The 17,346-nt window shown below is 34.8% G+C and overlaps 1 protein-coding gene across 1 annotated transcript; it reads left to right on the top strand.

The window, feature by feature from the left end:
* The first annotated feature begins 1,126 nt into the window (after nt 1-1,126).
* Nucleotides 1,127-17,077, top strand: LOC140060832 (neuroglobin-like). Its single transcript, XM_072107182.1, has 3 exons — nt 1,127-1,582; nt 9,953-10,181; nt 12,773-17,077. The coding sequence occupies exons 1-3, from the start codon at nt 1,488-1,490 to the stop codon at nt 12,911-12,913; spliced, it is 465 nt and encodes a 154-aa protein (XP_071963283.1). The 5' UTR covers nt 1,127-1,487; the 3' UTR covers nt 12,914-17,077.
* Nucleotides 17,078-17,346: the final 269 nt, after the last annotated feature.

Below are 17,346 nucleotides of genomic sequence, written 5' to 3'. Positions count from 1 at the left end.
AAAACCTAATATTTGACTCTGCGCATGTTTATTATGCTATATTAACTATTTATATCATAAAATAAAAGTGTCGAAAAATGGCCGTTTTTCGAAAAATTTCCCTGTACTATAGCACAGGGATTTTTTCGAAAAATAGCAAAATTTTGACCTTTTTATTTTCCGATAAAACTGGTTACTATAGCATAATTAACACGCGCAGAACCCAATATTCGTCTCTGCGGATGTTTATTTTGCTATAGTTACCATTTATGTCAAAAAATAGATAAAACTGGTTACTATAGCATTATTGACATGCGCAGAACCTAATATTCGCCTCTGCGCATGTTTATTTTGCTATAGTAACCATTTATGTCAAAAAATAGATAAAGCTGGTTACTATAGCATTATTGACTCTACGCATGTTTATTATGCTATAGTAACTATTTATATCATAAAATAAAAGGGTCGAAAAATGGCCATTTTTCGAAAATTTTCCCTGTACTATAGTGCATGGATTTTTACGAAAAAAAGCAAAATTTCGACCTTTTTATTTTCCGATAAAACTGGTTACTAAAGTATAATTAACATGCGCAAAACCCAATATTCGACTCTGCGCATGTTTATTTTGTTATAGTAACCATGTATGTCAAAAAATAGATAAAACTGGTTACTATAGCATAATTGACATGCGCAGAACCTAATATTCGACTCTGCGCATGTTTATTATGCTATAGTAAATAGTAAAAGGGTCGAAAAATGGCAATTTTTCGAAAATTTCCCTGTACTATAGTACATGGATTTTTTCGAAAAAGAGCAAAATTTCGACCTTTTTATTTTCCGATAAAACTGGTTACTATAGCATAATATTAATTGACATGCCCAATATTCGACTCTGCGCATGGCAACAAATAATGGTTGAATTTGGGCTATTTTCGAAAATCCATGTTTGTACTATAAAACAAGGATTTTTACAGCATCTATCAAAACGACGAATATCTGCTGCTGACGCGTACATGAATATTCAACACTCCCAAATGCTAATATTTGCCAAAGCGTTACTTCTCTGTCGTCGATACGTCGACTCAATCTCGCCTTGTTTGTATCAACTTTCATTCAATCTATTGCAGATATATTCGACCGTGGAAACAAGATCAATACTCGGTTTACGGCGATAAGCAGTGGATTCTAAATTGTGATCGAACCAATATACGGTCGGATACTATACGCGCAACTACAGATTTGTATTATATTTTTAAACATATTTACTAATCCGCTTAAGTTATTCTAATCATATCTTGGCTTATATGCATAACAGAGAGCCGATATTGACCAGTTTAACTACACCAGTAACGCTGTTATACCACGTGCCATCTACTATACCGTGCAACGCCCAACAAGCGTAACTATTACGGATCTTATATTTCCACCCACCTGGCATTGCCTTTACGGACACGACGACGATAAACACTATCGCCACTTAGTCAGAAATCTATTCAACAGACAACAACATGAGCCTTACTATCAATGAAATAAGTTTGATTACAAATTCTTGGACAGATTTTACAGAGAATTTCGAGTCGAACGGAGCTACAATCTTTATTAGGTAAGTAGATAGATCTACATTAACTTCGAAGTTATTTATGCGTTGATCATTCTCAGTACTGTAAAATCAAACTAATAGTTGATATATACTAACACAGACGAGTCTTCATATCAACAGACTAGTCGATGTTAAGAAGACTACATGCCTAATCAATTTTAGCATTAAATATTAAGACTAACTTTACAGATACCAGAACCGATTTTCAGTGCTGTATCTCTACAATACAACAATAATTGCCCAGTTAGGAATATTCGGCAATACTGCATCTCATGTGTGTCACATGTGTACCCGTATCATGTTAGGTTAAATGTCTATGGTACTAGGCGATAAGCGTGAAACACATGTGATGCTATATTACAGAATACTCATATGATACTGGAGAAATATAGTACTTTTGTCAAAATGATACACAATAAATAAATAAAACTCTAGTAAAAATAGTTTGTTGTTTAGGCAATTAAAAACCAATATGTACCTATGCATTATTCGTATTTTTCATAAGCTTCTGTTCCTTGGATTTCTGTTTTCCTTAATAATTTATGTCTGCTAAATATTTAATAGATTTACCATTGTGTATACATTTGTTCTATCAAAACTCAATTTTATATAAAGCTCATTTTCGTATCATCCTAAAGCTTGGTTCCCATTGAAAAACGCAACCCAGGGACGTAAACGCAAACAATTTTCACGACACAACGGCTCATATGAACTGTCGCTTCTGGTTACGCGTTGTGTCCAAATGAGAACCAATCATAAGTCTTTTATGTATGTTGTTTCTTACCTTTAGTGATTAAAAGAGGCTGTGAGCTTAATGCTCGTAATAGTTGCCCTCTCTCCTTTTGTTTATGTGAATTTCGAGGTTGTTTTTGAATGAATTTGTGTTTGTGCTTTTAATGACATGTTCTGGTAGTGAGTTCCATTTGTTGATTGATTTGTTAATCAATAGTATGATATTTTAATTATTTACATAAAATAACAAAACCATCTGTTGAAATATAATAATGTAATAATAATAGTGAGTGTAGAATTTGTGTAGGGGTTGATCATATTCTCACTGCTGGTTATTATTCATCAATAGTGACCAAATAAATGTATTATAACAATATCACATAAAGGAAAAATATGGATATATAACATACACAATCGATTGCCTTACGTGACGCATGTCATGGGTTCGAATCTATTAATAGATAATAATAATTCTTTATTCTTTATTCTTTATATCAAACCAACAGTGTAAAACACCAATAACAGGTTGAAAATAAAAGCTAAACTATAAAATATGAGCCAATATAAATATATACAAATGAAAAAGAAAATTTAAATAATTTCATTAATAATACATTTAAATAATAATAATAATAATAATAACATCCTGGATTTATATAGCGACTAATGTTGTGAAACCTCTGAGCACTGAACATTATTACCCCGGTCAATTTTTGCATCAAACACGTATGGAAACATACTCCCATAATGCAGCTAGTAATCAGCGCAAAGTTGTGTCTTGATCTAACCGGATACCAATTTATACACCTGGGTGGTGAGAGGCAAACGTAAGTAAAGTATCTTGCCTAAGGATACAAGCAATGGTTTCGAACCGTTTTCCAAGATTAGTACGGTAGTCCAACAGTCTACAGATTTAGATCTGCTTTCTGCTTTTATTTTTTAATCATATTTTTGTTTTTGATCAACGAACGAAATCTTTTTAAATGTAAATCACATTTTAGTTGTATGTAAGAAGTTTAAACATTTCTATAGCATCTGAGTCGTAATCATTAAATATGTTGCTTGTACTTGATGAACCTAATATGCTTGAATAACAGACAATACGTTCGAGATAACAAAGAAAACATCTAAAGTGAAGCAACATAAATGCGTTGCCGTTTTCTTTAAGAAGGATAACAATCTGAATTTTATTCAATCAATTCAGGCATCCAATACTACTTTGGGGTCATAGAAACGGGATACCCGCAGTGTCGCCAGAAGTACTTGTTACACAGCTAATTTAGGTAATTCGCCGATAGAGTGCACGAAGTACACACAGAGTATAATTTTAACATTGCGAGTGTTTTTAAGACGATAATAAATAGACAACCCTGAGCGATGTTCCTATTTTTACAAACATTCTAAAGCTTACTCTAATTCATCCAAGTAATAACTTAGTCACGTGGTCACATATAAGTCTGATTTATCACGACTCAAAACGCCTGGGGGAACTTAGTTAAATAGGGGGTAACCATATTAGGAATACGAGATGCATGTTGGTTTATAACTTAAATCGAAAATAATTCTCTGTCGAATACAAGAATTTATACGCAGTTACAATATCACTTTTCAGTGGAATTCTATCTGTCAATAAGCAAGAATAGCCTACTTCAGTGAATGGGACGTGAAACAGAAGGTGCAATATGTAAGAACATGAACATAATACTAGTTTAAGCTTGGTTCTCACTAGGACGCAACGCATGGACGTAGACGCAACGAAAGCGATTCGATCAATCACACGCGACTGTTCGAATAATCCATCGCTTGAGATTAGTCACTTTGCGTTGCGTTACGTCCTGGCGTTGCGTTATAGTGGGAACCAACCTTTAGGGAGGGTATCGTCATTAAAATTACATGAAACTCTGGTATGGTACACCTATACATATCATCCACAAACAAATATTTCAAAATTTAAATTTTGAAATAGGGTCTCCTCATTTTACCATACATAATATGTTATGTAGGCATAAAAAAGCAAGTGAATTGACCAACCACAAACGGTGCGCTTACGTCCTCGCGTTGTGTCCCAAGTGGGAACCAAAACTTAAAGGAGCGACCTCCAAACCTACTATTTAGAGCTTCCTCGTTTCACAATCCCGGATTATCATCCCATTTTAAATTATTTAGAGTATATATGTCGATAGATAATTAATCAATACTGATTGCACGATGCCACAGGCTGATTAAACAATCTATAAAACTAAAGCATAATTGACTAATCAAAATTAATCCCGTAAAATATATTCTTATTACATAAGTTAGCCTGAATTATTACCATGGTACATGGGCCTCGTACGGGTTTTAATATTCTAGGTTCTAGGCGGCATTTCGACTTAATATTGGTAAAAAGATAAATATCTTTGCACACATGGCGTTTCATACGCATAATACTTTAGCTGGAATTTATAGACAAAAAACGAAACAATCAAAAGTTCGTAAATAACCGGACAAATTCACTGTTTGTGACGGTTGGTATCTATTTCAACAAAATTAATATTTAAAGGTTTTCTAAACAAATGTAAAAGCTAGGCTATAAATTGAGAATAATAGAACTTTCAGCAAATAAAGTTAGAAATTATAATCATCATTATTGCCACTCGCTATATTCCGATTCGGTTTCTTTGTCATTAAATCGGTCAACATCTAAGAAGCATACATGATTTAGATTAATACTTAATAAGTATTGTAACCCGAAGTATACCCTCTTAATTGGATTCGTAGCAACACTAATCTCTACATTATCGAATTCGTTACAAGTAAAGATCAGAAACAGTCGTTTGGAATGTATCAGTAATAATTACTTGTGTCTTCAGTAAGTCACAATGATTAGGATTGACTAAATAGACAAGTTTCTTAACAGGTTCTCGTGTCAATATTTTGATGAACTTGGATTATCTAGAACCGTACTGGATTACATCACGTCACCTATCTATACTAGCAAGAAATTAAGTTACTAAATGTTTGTCGCATTACGAAGTTCTCTCAACTCGAATCAAGTCCAAATGTGTTTCTCACAAAATGCAACTTGCGTATTTGGTAATTCCGCATTCTGCTGTATATGAAATAAATGATGTTTGATTTAATATTATCGTGTTCTTTTAAGCGTGGTTCCCACTAGAGACACAACGCAAGGACGTAACGCAACGCAAATGAATTGACCAATCACAAGCGATGGCTTATTCGCTTGTGATTGCTAACTGTCTATAACTTCGCTTGTCATTGGTTAAAACGCTTGCGTTGCGTTTGCGTCCTTGCGTTACGTTCTAGTGGGAACCAAGCTTTAGAGGAAGTGAGATATAATTCCCTTTACTATAAGTAAATGGATGTTTTACACTCTCTCAGAAGGACCACCTAAATAACGGTCACTGTTTCAAACAAATCGTATTTGGTAAATCCGCATTCTGCTGTATATGAAATAAATGATGCTTGATTATGTTATCGTGTTCCTTTACTGTGTAGAAGAAGTGAGATATAATTCTCTTTACTATAAGTACATGGATGTTTTGCACCACCGTATAACGTTCACTCACCCAACTCAGCTAAATCAAACCTAACATTCTAGTCTATGTACAACACTAAACAAATTGTTTAACCTCACAAACAAATAGTTGTTTAGTTGGTGTCTTGTTGACAATTTCGGCTACTTCAATTGGTTGTTGATCATGGTTACAAGTATTATTGGAATTTAATAACAATATCCGCGGTGGGTGGCGTCTAGTTTACGATACAATCAATCGCAACGTGCCGGCGCGATTATGTTGACGCTTGTCATTAAACTGTTTTCAGCCTGTACTAAATTGTGTACGAATAGACACAAATATAGAAACATTTTGAGGCCCACCACGTTTTTAATATTGTTATTGTAATATGTTGTTAGTTTGATTCGAAACCTGCACAATACCAATTACTTGGTCGTGACCTGGTCAGTGACCACTAACTATATCAACCTTCCATCAAAACAGCAGAGTCCTTGTTTTATAAAGCTAGTTTATCAATTTACATGTAGCCTTACAGAATTAGTATGCTTAGTTTTTAGCTCGTACGTAGTACAAACTTGTGTGTGCTATTCTGAAAGTAAATGCCCTTATCCATGCAACGATTTTGTCAGTAAACATTTATTATTTAGAAAACCCGTTTATCACACAATATACTAATATTAACACAGGTGACATCTCGATAGCACAGATGTCTCAAGGCTTGGATTCTACGGTCCTACTACTATTGACCACAACCGTTTTTGACCACAGATAACCCGTGTCTACTTCGGTCATTAGTACACTATCCTATTCAGGTATATGATAACTGACTTTAAAAGACATGTAATAACGATAAAGTGATTTACATAGAGCTTTTATTGTTTGATAAGACTGACCAGGCTAAAGATAAACCAAGCAATCTGACCGGAAATTGAATAGTATCAGAATACCTAATACAGAATAACTAGCATTCCAATACAATCTACAGAATTATGACATGTATTAAACTAACTTCTTGCTAGATGTGAATGCCCTGCTAATTATACCATTTTTATCAACAAATTTCGAAATGTCATATTTCATGATTCATTTACTTCTTACAAAATTACTTTAAAGCAACCGCAACAAAATGTTTAATAAACATTATCAAATTCTGTCATTAAAATATACTACACGACGTCGAATTCATTTAATACTATATGCTTTCATATATTTCATTTCGACAAATAGTTTTATTTTTAAAATAAGGACCACGTTTTAAATTGGGTACTATGATCGTGTGGGCCCTCCTGTTCAAACATAGACCGATCACCGTCTTACATTTGGTGTACTGTGATTGAGGGTCTTACATTTGGTGTACTGTGATTGAGGGTCTTACATTTGGTGTACTGTGATTGAGGGTCTTACATTTGGTGTACTGTGATTGAGGGTCTTACATTTGGTGTACTGTGATTGAGGGTCTTACATTTGGTGTACTGTGATTGAGGGTCTTACATTTGGTGTACTGTGATTGAGGGTCTTACATTTGGTGTACTGTGATTGAGGGTCTTACATTTGGTGTACTGTGATTGAGGGTCTTACATTTGGTGTACTGTGATTGAGGGTCTTACATTTGGTGTACTGTGATTGAGGGTCTTACATTTGGTGTACTGTGATTGAGGGTCTTACATTTGGTGTACTGTGATTGAGGGTCTTACATTTGGTGTACTGTGATTGAGGGTCTTACATTTGGTGTACTGTGATTGAGGGTCTTACATTTGGTGTACTGTGATTGAGGGTCTTACATTTGGTGTACTGTGATTGAGGGTCTTACATTTGGTGTACTGTGATTGAGGGTCTTACATTTGGTGTACTGTGATTGAGGGTCTTACATTTGGTGTACTGTGATTGAGGGTCTTACATTTGGTGTACTGTGATTGAGGGTCTTACATTTGGTGTACTGTGATTGAGGCTCTAATAATTTACTATCAATGTTTTTGGATTTTTGTTTGAATCAAATCTAGTTTCCACATTTATTATTAGGCCACAATCGTATAAACAATAACGGTGGTTCTATTGTGTCTATAATCATTTTTTCCTATCATAAATCTTCTCAACACATGTTAATGACATATTCACTGCCATTACATCACCGGTTTTGTACGGTAGCTTTAGAGAAACCTTACATCATTTTACGTGTAAACGACATGTGCAAAAACATGCGCTTGATTCGCACGGTCAAACCGTAACCGACCGCTTGCGAAAATCTTAGTGCGAAATTAGTCTTAGATTATAGAGGAAAAGGGGGATGAAAGGGGGATGGAAGGGGGATGAAAGGGGGATGAAAGGGGGATGAAAGGGGGATGAAAGGGGATGGAAGGGGGATGGAAGGGGGATGGAAGGGGGAAGGATGGAAGGGGGATGGGATGGAAGGGGGATGGGATGGAAGGGGGATGGGATGGAAGGGGGATGGGATGGAAGGGGGATGGGAGGGGGTGTTGGGTTGAAGGTCACATTGCCAATAATCGTGTGGGAAAATAAAAATAAAGATTGGTTTAAAATTGTTATCCAGAATTTCTATAATAATTGAACTTTAAAATTGGATGGTCACTTTAATGTTATCGTAGTATTTTAACGTCTCTCTAAATCATTTTAGGACATCATTTTACTATCGCAGTGAGAGTTCTCTGCAGTGATTAATGGCGATAGACATGTGTTTTAGCACATGCATTACCGATATTAACTTTGAGTACATTTCATTCATTCACTACATTATAGTGTATACAGAAGGACTTTTGTACAATTAATGCTAAATATCTGTTCATTCTGACTGACATAGTGTATATATGTCATGAATTTTGTCAGTTACTTTTTTCGTCGCTAACAATACATTCACTTTTGTTTATCTTTTCATTATCTTTATCAATTAATAAGTAATTTTAAGAAAAATGTTAAATCACATTTTTGTTCAACCAAATAACTATAAAAGGCAATCATAGTCTTTTTAATTAACTTGTTTTATATATATTATTTTTCTTGTTATATTTATATGTTTTATTCAATACTCTGTAACCTTAATATTTTCTATTTTAGATTATAAAAGTATCCCAATGGAAATAAGCGAATAAGCTTTTTGGGCTTTCTAAAAAAATCTTTTATAAATATATTTATTTGTAATGTCAGTAATTTATGTTATCACTTTGTATGTATTATTTATGATGATTTTCCTAATAATCAAATCAATTTCTTAAGAGGTGGTATCGACCAATCAGAACAGCCCATTATTTAGCCCAAATAATCATTCTATGCGATGTTTTTTAACACAAATTCATTTCTTTAATTCTTGAAATGTACGACTATACATTATGCATGTATGTTTACCAAAAGTAGTAGTATAGTACTTCTCCAAAAAACTTAGAAATCTTACGACTACGTATGCCTGTATGTTTACCAAAAGTAGTAGTAGTAGTATAGTACTTTCTTCAAAAAGGGAATTAGAAACGAATCAACATTACCATTTCATTTTTTTTTTCGTCAGAAAAGAACAAACACATAACAAAACAAAAAACAAAAGAGTTCAAAATCCAAAAGACTGGTTAACCAAAAAGCGAAATGAATCACTGTCAAATTGAAAAGAGTTATACAATATTATTATAGGCTATACGCCTGTATTTACCACAAACAAAATGTAGAAGAAGACGTGTATTTTCTCCAAAGGTATTTGCAAGACTCTTGAGAACTCCAAAAGCTCCAGTTCTCAAGAGAAATGCACATTCTATACATTTACCTATAGATATGGAAAACGGCATAATTACAAGTTATCTTCGTATTACCTTGGTTTAAAAAATGTTCGACGGCCTTAAAATTCCCTATACTATAATTTACAGATTTCCTATTCTAGAAAATGGCAAAAGGTTTCCTAGTTTCCAGAAGTTTTATCAGATAACTCTTATAACATGACCACAGTGCTGATTTTGCCATTTTACACAATGTGGGGAAATATATATAACAATATACAACATAGTATAAAACTTACTCCAAACAATAAAGTCGTTTCGATCTTTCCTCTCGTTATTTCAAGAAAGTTTTATAATATGCTATTTAATATAATTAGTGCATCTATTTGTTTTTAAATATATATTTTCAGGTTATTTGATCAAAATCCAGAGTTGATACTTTTATTTCCCTTTGGGAAGAGAGAGAGGACTGACGCCGAGTTGAAACGTCACCCACTCTTTAAAAGACATGTGCGTGGAGTAATGAACACCATCAACACTGCAGTAAACAACATCGACAACCTCAGTATCATTTTCCCTACATTAAAACAACTAGGCAAAAAACATCAAAAGTATGGAGTTAAACCAGCTTTCTTTACGGTGAGTTTTTTTTTCGTGGGAGATCTGGCGATTAGCCAAGTCTCGGTACTGTATAATAGACTTTTGTCCTGTAGAAAAAAAAAACAAGAAAAAACGGAGGTGCTGACCGGTCGTGGGCGACCAATGTTTTTTACTTTTTTGTACATAATTGTTACGGTACTTGTTGTATGTTGTATGTATGTCATGTAGATTCATTTAAATGATAGTCACCAAACTGACAACCACTCGCTTCTTTTAGGTGTAGGCAACTGTTAGGTGTTTTTGTAAAATTGTAATAATTGAAAAAAAAAACTATTCCATGATCATAGACACCTAATCCTTAAAGATGTATTGTCCTCCCAAAAAATGAAAAATGAAGATTAATTAAACCAAACTTTGAATAGGTTACTTTGTAGTTTTAATAAAGTTAATACTTTCGTAGAAAGAAAAACATGACCAAAACGTTTTAACTTATAAAATGGCAATTTTTTTTTTAAATTCAACCAAAAACACATTCATGGCTGGCAGCCAATTTGACTATTTTTCAGTTAAATTCCTTTTTTTTATGCGCATTATTTATGCGACATTAAAATATCTTATTCACCAACAACATTTTTAAGAATTATTTTTCAGGGGGAAATACATCTTTAACAACTAAAGCTGGACAAATATTGTCATTTATTGGTGTCTTAAAAATATTCGTGTTGGTTTCCTGCATACATTGCCTACATCTACCTGGTCGTCTGTGGCAAGGCAAATGTGTATCCTGCTCCTTTGTTTGGTCACCTAGGTAGGGGTTCGGGACCGCGACAGAACGATAACGGATGGGGACCCTCCAAAGAAATTGCATTTTATTTGTCAGGAATTTGTATGATTTATTTCTTTTTTATTTTTAAATGCGCCTTGAGCACTCTGGAGTGGTATGTGCGCTATAAAAATATTATTATTATTATTATTATTATCTACAGGTGGTATTGTATAAATATTTTATCAATAATCGAATGAAACAATAGAAACGAAGATAAATAAGAGAAGACAAAACTGATCGATAGTATTGCATTCTTAAAGATTGGTTTCCACTAGGGCGCAACGCAAGGACGTAAGCGCAACGCAAGTAATTTGACCAATCACACATACGGATCATCCTCAACTGTCAATTGTGATTGGTCAACTTACTTGAGTTGCGCGCGCCCAAGTGGAAACCCGATAGAATACTCGATAGAGAATAGACGGTAATTCAGATTCTAGACTGTACAACCTGTACTAAAAAGGCCACTAAATGCGATCTGTATGCAGTGCATTAGCAATATAGTTCAGTAAGCAGTTGGGCCTAAAGGTTGCTATATTGTAAGGTACATTAACGAAGAGACATAAATATTAACATACAAACCCATCGTAGATCGTATACACAATTAAGAACAGATGCAGATCAAGGTATAAAAGTACATGTAAATATCAATTAGGAGTAATTTAGTCGTTTCGTTTCTGTATACAATCCGTACACATTATTGATATGAGTTAATGTTGATAAAGTAACTGCCTACGGTTAAATATACTGATAGTGCTACTTGGGATGTAAGCCGCAGGCTGGTTACGGCTTGTGCATTTAAACTAACTACCTCATTACAAACCAACTAAAATCAGATATTATTGAAGGATTCATTCCTAATCTTGCAACAATATTGAACATTTTCCGAATGACAAGGAATGTAGCGCTTGTGACCACAACACAAGTTAAAGAGACCACTCACCGAAAGTTAAAACCAGATTAAACTATATAATTATTTTTTTCTTTTCGTATACATTATTATTTATGACACGTCACACTATATCACAGTGTCACGTCTGAAGGTCTTGGCGATTATAAAAAGGTTAAATATGTTACCGTCTTTAATACTAAATACTTGTCTAGTGTTCAACGCACAATAGAAGTCCTTTTTAGGAGGCACATTTGGGGTCCTACAAAGTGTCTCTTTAACATAGAGATGTCTCCAGAATAGGGACTGGTCGTTTTAATGTTAAAACATATATTGCAATTCTTTTCTTTCTAAAGAGTAGGAACATTTCGAAATTTAACTAAAATCATTTCTTACAGAAAGGAAATTTAAAAATGAGGACTTTACTTTAATGATACACAAAATTAAATTAATTAAAATGTAGCTTCACGTATTTACTGTATTACATAGACCTTATAAATTAATTATAAATAATAATAAATTAATAAATAAAATAATATAGTTTTAATTAGGCACATTTTGTAATAATCTATGTGTTGTATTATTTAAATGTTATACAGTTTGTGTTAGTAATTACCGGGTTGGTGTTCACATAATTGTTGATGATAGTGGTATGGCTTTTTATGCTGTCTTTGGATCTTCCTAGGAACTGCTACTGTACTGTCTTTGTATAATGGTCTGTATTAATAATATAAATAATACTACTAAAGTCTTCCCAGATTAAGGAGTTTTACTGACATATACTTTAACCGGGGCTGATCGTATAGTGTTAAAACATATAGTACAATTTGTTTGTTCCACTGGAAAGTGTCCCTGAATAGGGAGTTTTTTTTATATTATATATATATATACACTTTTTTTTCTCTCTTTTGACAGGCAGTCGAGAACGCTTTAGTATACGCACTGGGACAAGCCTTACAAGACGCGTGTACCAATGATCATGAACAAGCCTGGAGAAAACTCTTTCAAATAATCTCTGGGACAATGAAAATTGGACTTGAAGAACAAAACGATTAAGAAACTACTCAGAATAAAATTCGATCTGTTTTGCTGTCAACTTTCAGGTGGAAACTGGTGAATAATTAGCCTAGCCTAGTCTGGTCTAGCCAAGCGTTTCGAGTGAAACCCAGCTAGACCGACTGTTTCTACTGGATCACAGTGACTCAAGGCAAGTCTTAACGTGTGTGAATATATTCATACGACAGTGACGAAGCATTCAAACTACATCGCTGGCCACTTCGTGACGTCATTATTCCATCAGTGTATGACATTGTAAATAATTATCGATTATTAATCGATATTATTTATATAGATAGCTGAAAGAGCTTTGTAAATATTTAATACATTTCCAGGGTTTTTACATTTACGTCGTAATATCATTTTAGACGAACTGTGATTTTAAATAAGGTAATTAAGTACAGTATGTAGATTCTGCTTATTTTAATTACTTATAATTCGTCCAACTCAACGGCTCCTAAGAAACCGCGATTAGTTACGGTAATAGAGTGGCGAACATTTGTCCAAAAACCAAAGAGACAAAGCATTAAATTATCCGCCCAGAATATTATATCAATGAACGCAAATTGATCTCAAACTGCTTAAATTTTTAAAAATATGCATTGCTCAGGGACGGAGGGAACTGACGGGAAACTCATATAAATACAATTACAGTTTCCCCAAACTTTACTGAACATTTAGCCCTTTTAAAAATGGCGAAGATGAGGATATCTATGAAAATTAAAAAGGCCGAAAAATCTCTTTATTATCATCAAAAGAAAAGTGTCGATATTAAATTGACTATATGATCTCAGAAAAAGTTTAAAATGAAGCTAAAGCGTGGTTCCCACTAGCGACGCAACACAAGGACGTAACGCAACGCAAGTGAATTGACCAATCACAAGCGATGGCTAATTCGCTTGTGATTGCTAACTGTCTATAACTTCGCTTGTCATTGGTTAAAACGCTTGCGTTGCGTTTACGTCCTTGCGTTACGTTCTAGTGGGAACCAAGCTTTAGATTGATAGTTATCTATATCAAAAAATGACATTTCTTTTATTTATTGTACTTTAGTATTATATTTAGTATGTTTTCATAGAAAACGTCAGTGTTTTGTAAATCATTACATTCAATCATATCTTGGGTTGTACATTAATATTTCAAACTAAGGACGGTACAGAATCGATATTGTGAAGCAATTACATATTCTTAACATCAGTACAGTAATTGATACATGCTTTTCGGAAATATATGATCAGTAGCGTAACGACTATGAGCTAAATACATGGCCCCAGAGCAGCCTAATGCAATTACCTAGCGTTGGAGAGCCCCCCTTAAAGCGTGGTTCCCACTAGCGACGCAACGCAAGGAAGTAACGCAACGCAAGTGAATTGACCAATCACAAGCGATGGCTTATTCGCTTGTGATTGATAACTGTCTATAACTTCGCTTGTCATTGGTTAAAACGTTTGCGTTGCGTTTACGTCCTTGCGTTACGTTCTAGTGGGAACCAAGCTTAAGCGTGGTTCCCACTAGCGACGCAACACAAGGACGTAACGCAACGCAAGTGAATTGACCAATCACAAGCGATGGCTTATTCGCTTGTGATTGCTAACTGTCTATAACTTCGCTTGTCATTGGTTAAAACGTTTGCGTTGCGTTTACGTCCTTGCGTTACGTTCTAGTGGGAACCAAGCTTTAGTAGAACGCAACGTAAGGACGTAAACGCAACGCAAGCATGTTGACCAATGAAAAGCGGCAGTTCGAAAATCCATCGCTTGTGATTGGTCAACTCACTTACGTTGCGTCTACGATCTTGCGTTGCGTCTACGATCTTGTGTTGCTTCCTAGTGGGAACCAAGCTTTAGAGGTGCTAAACAAGGGGTCTTTACAGAATAAGGCTTGGTATCTACGTGGACGCAACACAAGTACAACGGGAGTGAGTGTATAGTATTTATGACGCGTTAGACCATCCGAACAGTCGCTTCTGATTGGTCAACTCACTTTATGACGCGATAGACCATACGAACAGTCGCTTCTGATTGGTCAACTCACTACGCGTACGCGTCGTTGTTGTGTTACGTCCGATGGTAGAACCAAACTTAACATGGTAATTATTCTGGCCCACTTATAGTTATGTCATGAAAATATAGATTGGTATATTAGGCCTAGGTAGCGTGGAAAAACAACCGTTGTTGCTGCTAACTGCCATATGTATTTGAACCCACTGATGGGATTATTAGGGCCATTACATCATACGTCACCGACTAATGCCCTTCCATTAAAAACAGTATTATGAATTATAAGTTTAATCCAATTCTTTATAATGTATCACTTTTTGTCACAAAAAAATAATGGTTTAAATAAACCCACAATGCCCTCGCGCTTTGAAAATTAAGTGTGTGCTAAAATAATCAGCGCTCTAATCAATCAGCTAAATAGCTGTTGATTCTATCATTAACATTACACATTTATTGACTTATATGGATTAAATAATAATTTAAATTGCTAAACGCAAAACTAACTGTCCGCGTGTTTCCGGCGGCATGGCGAGTAAAGCGTTGTTCCCACTAGGACGCAATGCAGCGACGTATCGACGCAAAGTGTTGTGTTGCGTAAAGCTTGGTTCCCACTAGAACGTAACGCAAGGACGTAAACGCAACGCAAGCGTTTTAACCAATGACAAGTGAAGTTATAGAGAGTTAGCAATCACAAGTGAATAAGCCATCGCTCGTGATTGGTTATTTCACTTGCGTTGCGTTACGTCCTTGCGTTGGGTCGCTAGTGGGAACCACGCTTTATAACAAGTGGGGACCGACGACGCAATAATGCTGCAAACATCGCAGGTTTGTTTTCACGCAGGCGGGGGCAAACACAATTATTAGAAGGGCATTTTCTTACGTTGCGTAGGTTGCGTCGACACTGTAGTAGAAACAAGCTTTAGCACTGAGTTAAGTTTGGTTAATCAACATGCTAAGTCACACTTATGCTTGGTTCCCACTAGAGACGCAACACAAGGACGTAACGCAACGTAAGTGATTTGACCAATCACGAGCGATGGATTATTCGAACTGTCGCTTGTTATTGGTCAACACGCTTGCGTTGCGTTTACATCCTTGCGTTAGGTTCTAGTGGGAACCACGCCTAAGTTGACTTCACAGTATTTCACAAGTTAGACAGTACATTAAGCTAGCCAGGCCTACTTACTATACTTTCGTTGCTGATCTCTAGTTTGAAAAGGGCATTTCACGAACCCCATTTACAAATATAGGCACACTCGGACATAGCTTAATTATAGAACACTTCACAATGTAAATACAAGTATATTAGTTGTATATATAAATATTACAGTGTTGCTTAAGCGTGGTTCCCACTAGAACGCAACGTAACGCAGCGACGTATCGACGCAAAGTGATGCATGGCGTAAGCGCAAGTGGGAACCGACGACGCAATAGTGCTGTAAAAATCGCAGGTTTGATTTCACGCAGGTGGGGGCAAACACAATGATTGGAAGGGCATTTTCTTACGTTGCGTATAGTGCGTTACGTTGCGTCGCTAGTGGGAACCAAGCTTAAGCATTCATCTATATCAAACTAATGTTAAATCTGATTACACAGTTTGGTTGTTTATCGTATGGTAAGTTTATACGTTCACAAATTGTATATAATGCACCACAAGTGTGTAAACAACAAGTAACGGTGAATTATGGGACCGTTTGCTACAAAAATGTCAAAGATGTATTGTCCCTCAACAAACATGAAAAATGAAGATTAATTAAATCAGATTTTGAATATGTTATTTTGTAGTTTTAATAAAGTTAATCACATCAATAGAAAAAAACGAAAAAAAATCATGTTTTCACTTATAAAATGACAAAATAAATGATAATATTCAATTTGACCATTTTTTGCTTTAAATTACATTTTTTCAGGTAAATACATTAATTTTTTCTATTCAATTTTTGGTCAAAGTGGATAACTTTTATGTTACATTACAATGTAATATTCAACAACAAAATTTTTTCAGGGGAACAATACATCTTTAAGTCATATCAAATATAATAATATATCAAAGATAGATTTGGTTAGAGTTGCTGATTATTGAAAGATATATATATGTTTAAAGGGACAGTGAATTATATGTTATGGGAAAGAAATGGATATGAGGAACTGGTTGAAAAATAAAGTAGTTCGAAAAAGAAATGGTTTTTTTGTTCACTTTTTTTTAAAGATTTTATTAAAAGACGAATAAATTAGTTATGAACTATTGGACACACTTGTCTTTTTACTGGCAACATGTAAGAGCTATGTTTACGAAACACGTATCGTTTGAGGGAGGGCACGTCGAGTGCAAAACGTGTTGCTGATTAGCTATTCAAAGCAGGTCCTAGGCTTGCATTAGAATTATAAGAAAACATGTTCAATTCAACCTATTCGCACTGGGATACAACGCAA

This window comes from Antedon mediterranea, chromosome 10, assembly GCF_964355755.1.
Source record: "Antedon mediterranea chromosome 10, ecAntMedi1.1, whole genome shotgun sequence".
Lineage (NCBI taxonomy): Eukaryota > Metazoa > Echinodermata > Crinoidea > Comatulida > Antedonidae > Antedon > Antedon mediterranea.
This window is presented reverse-complemented; position numbering and strand designations above follow the sequence as displayed.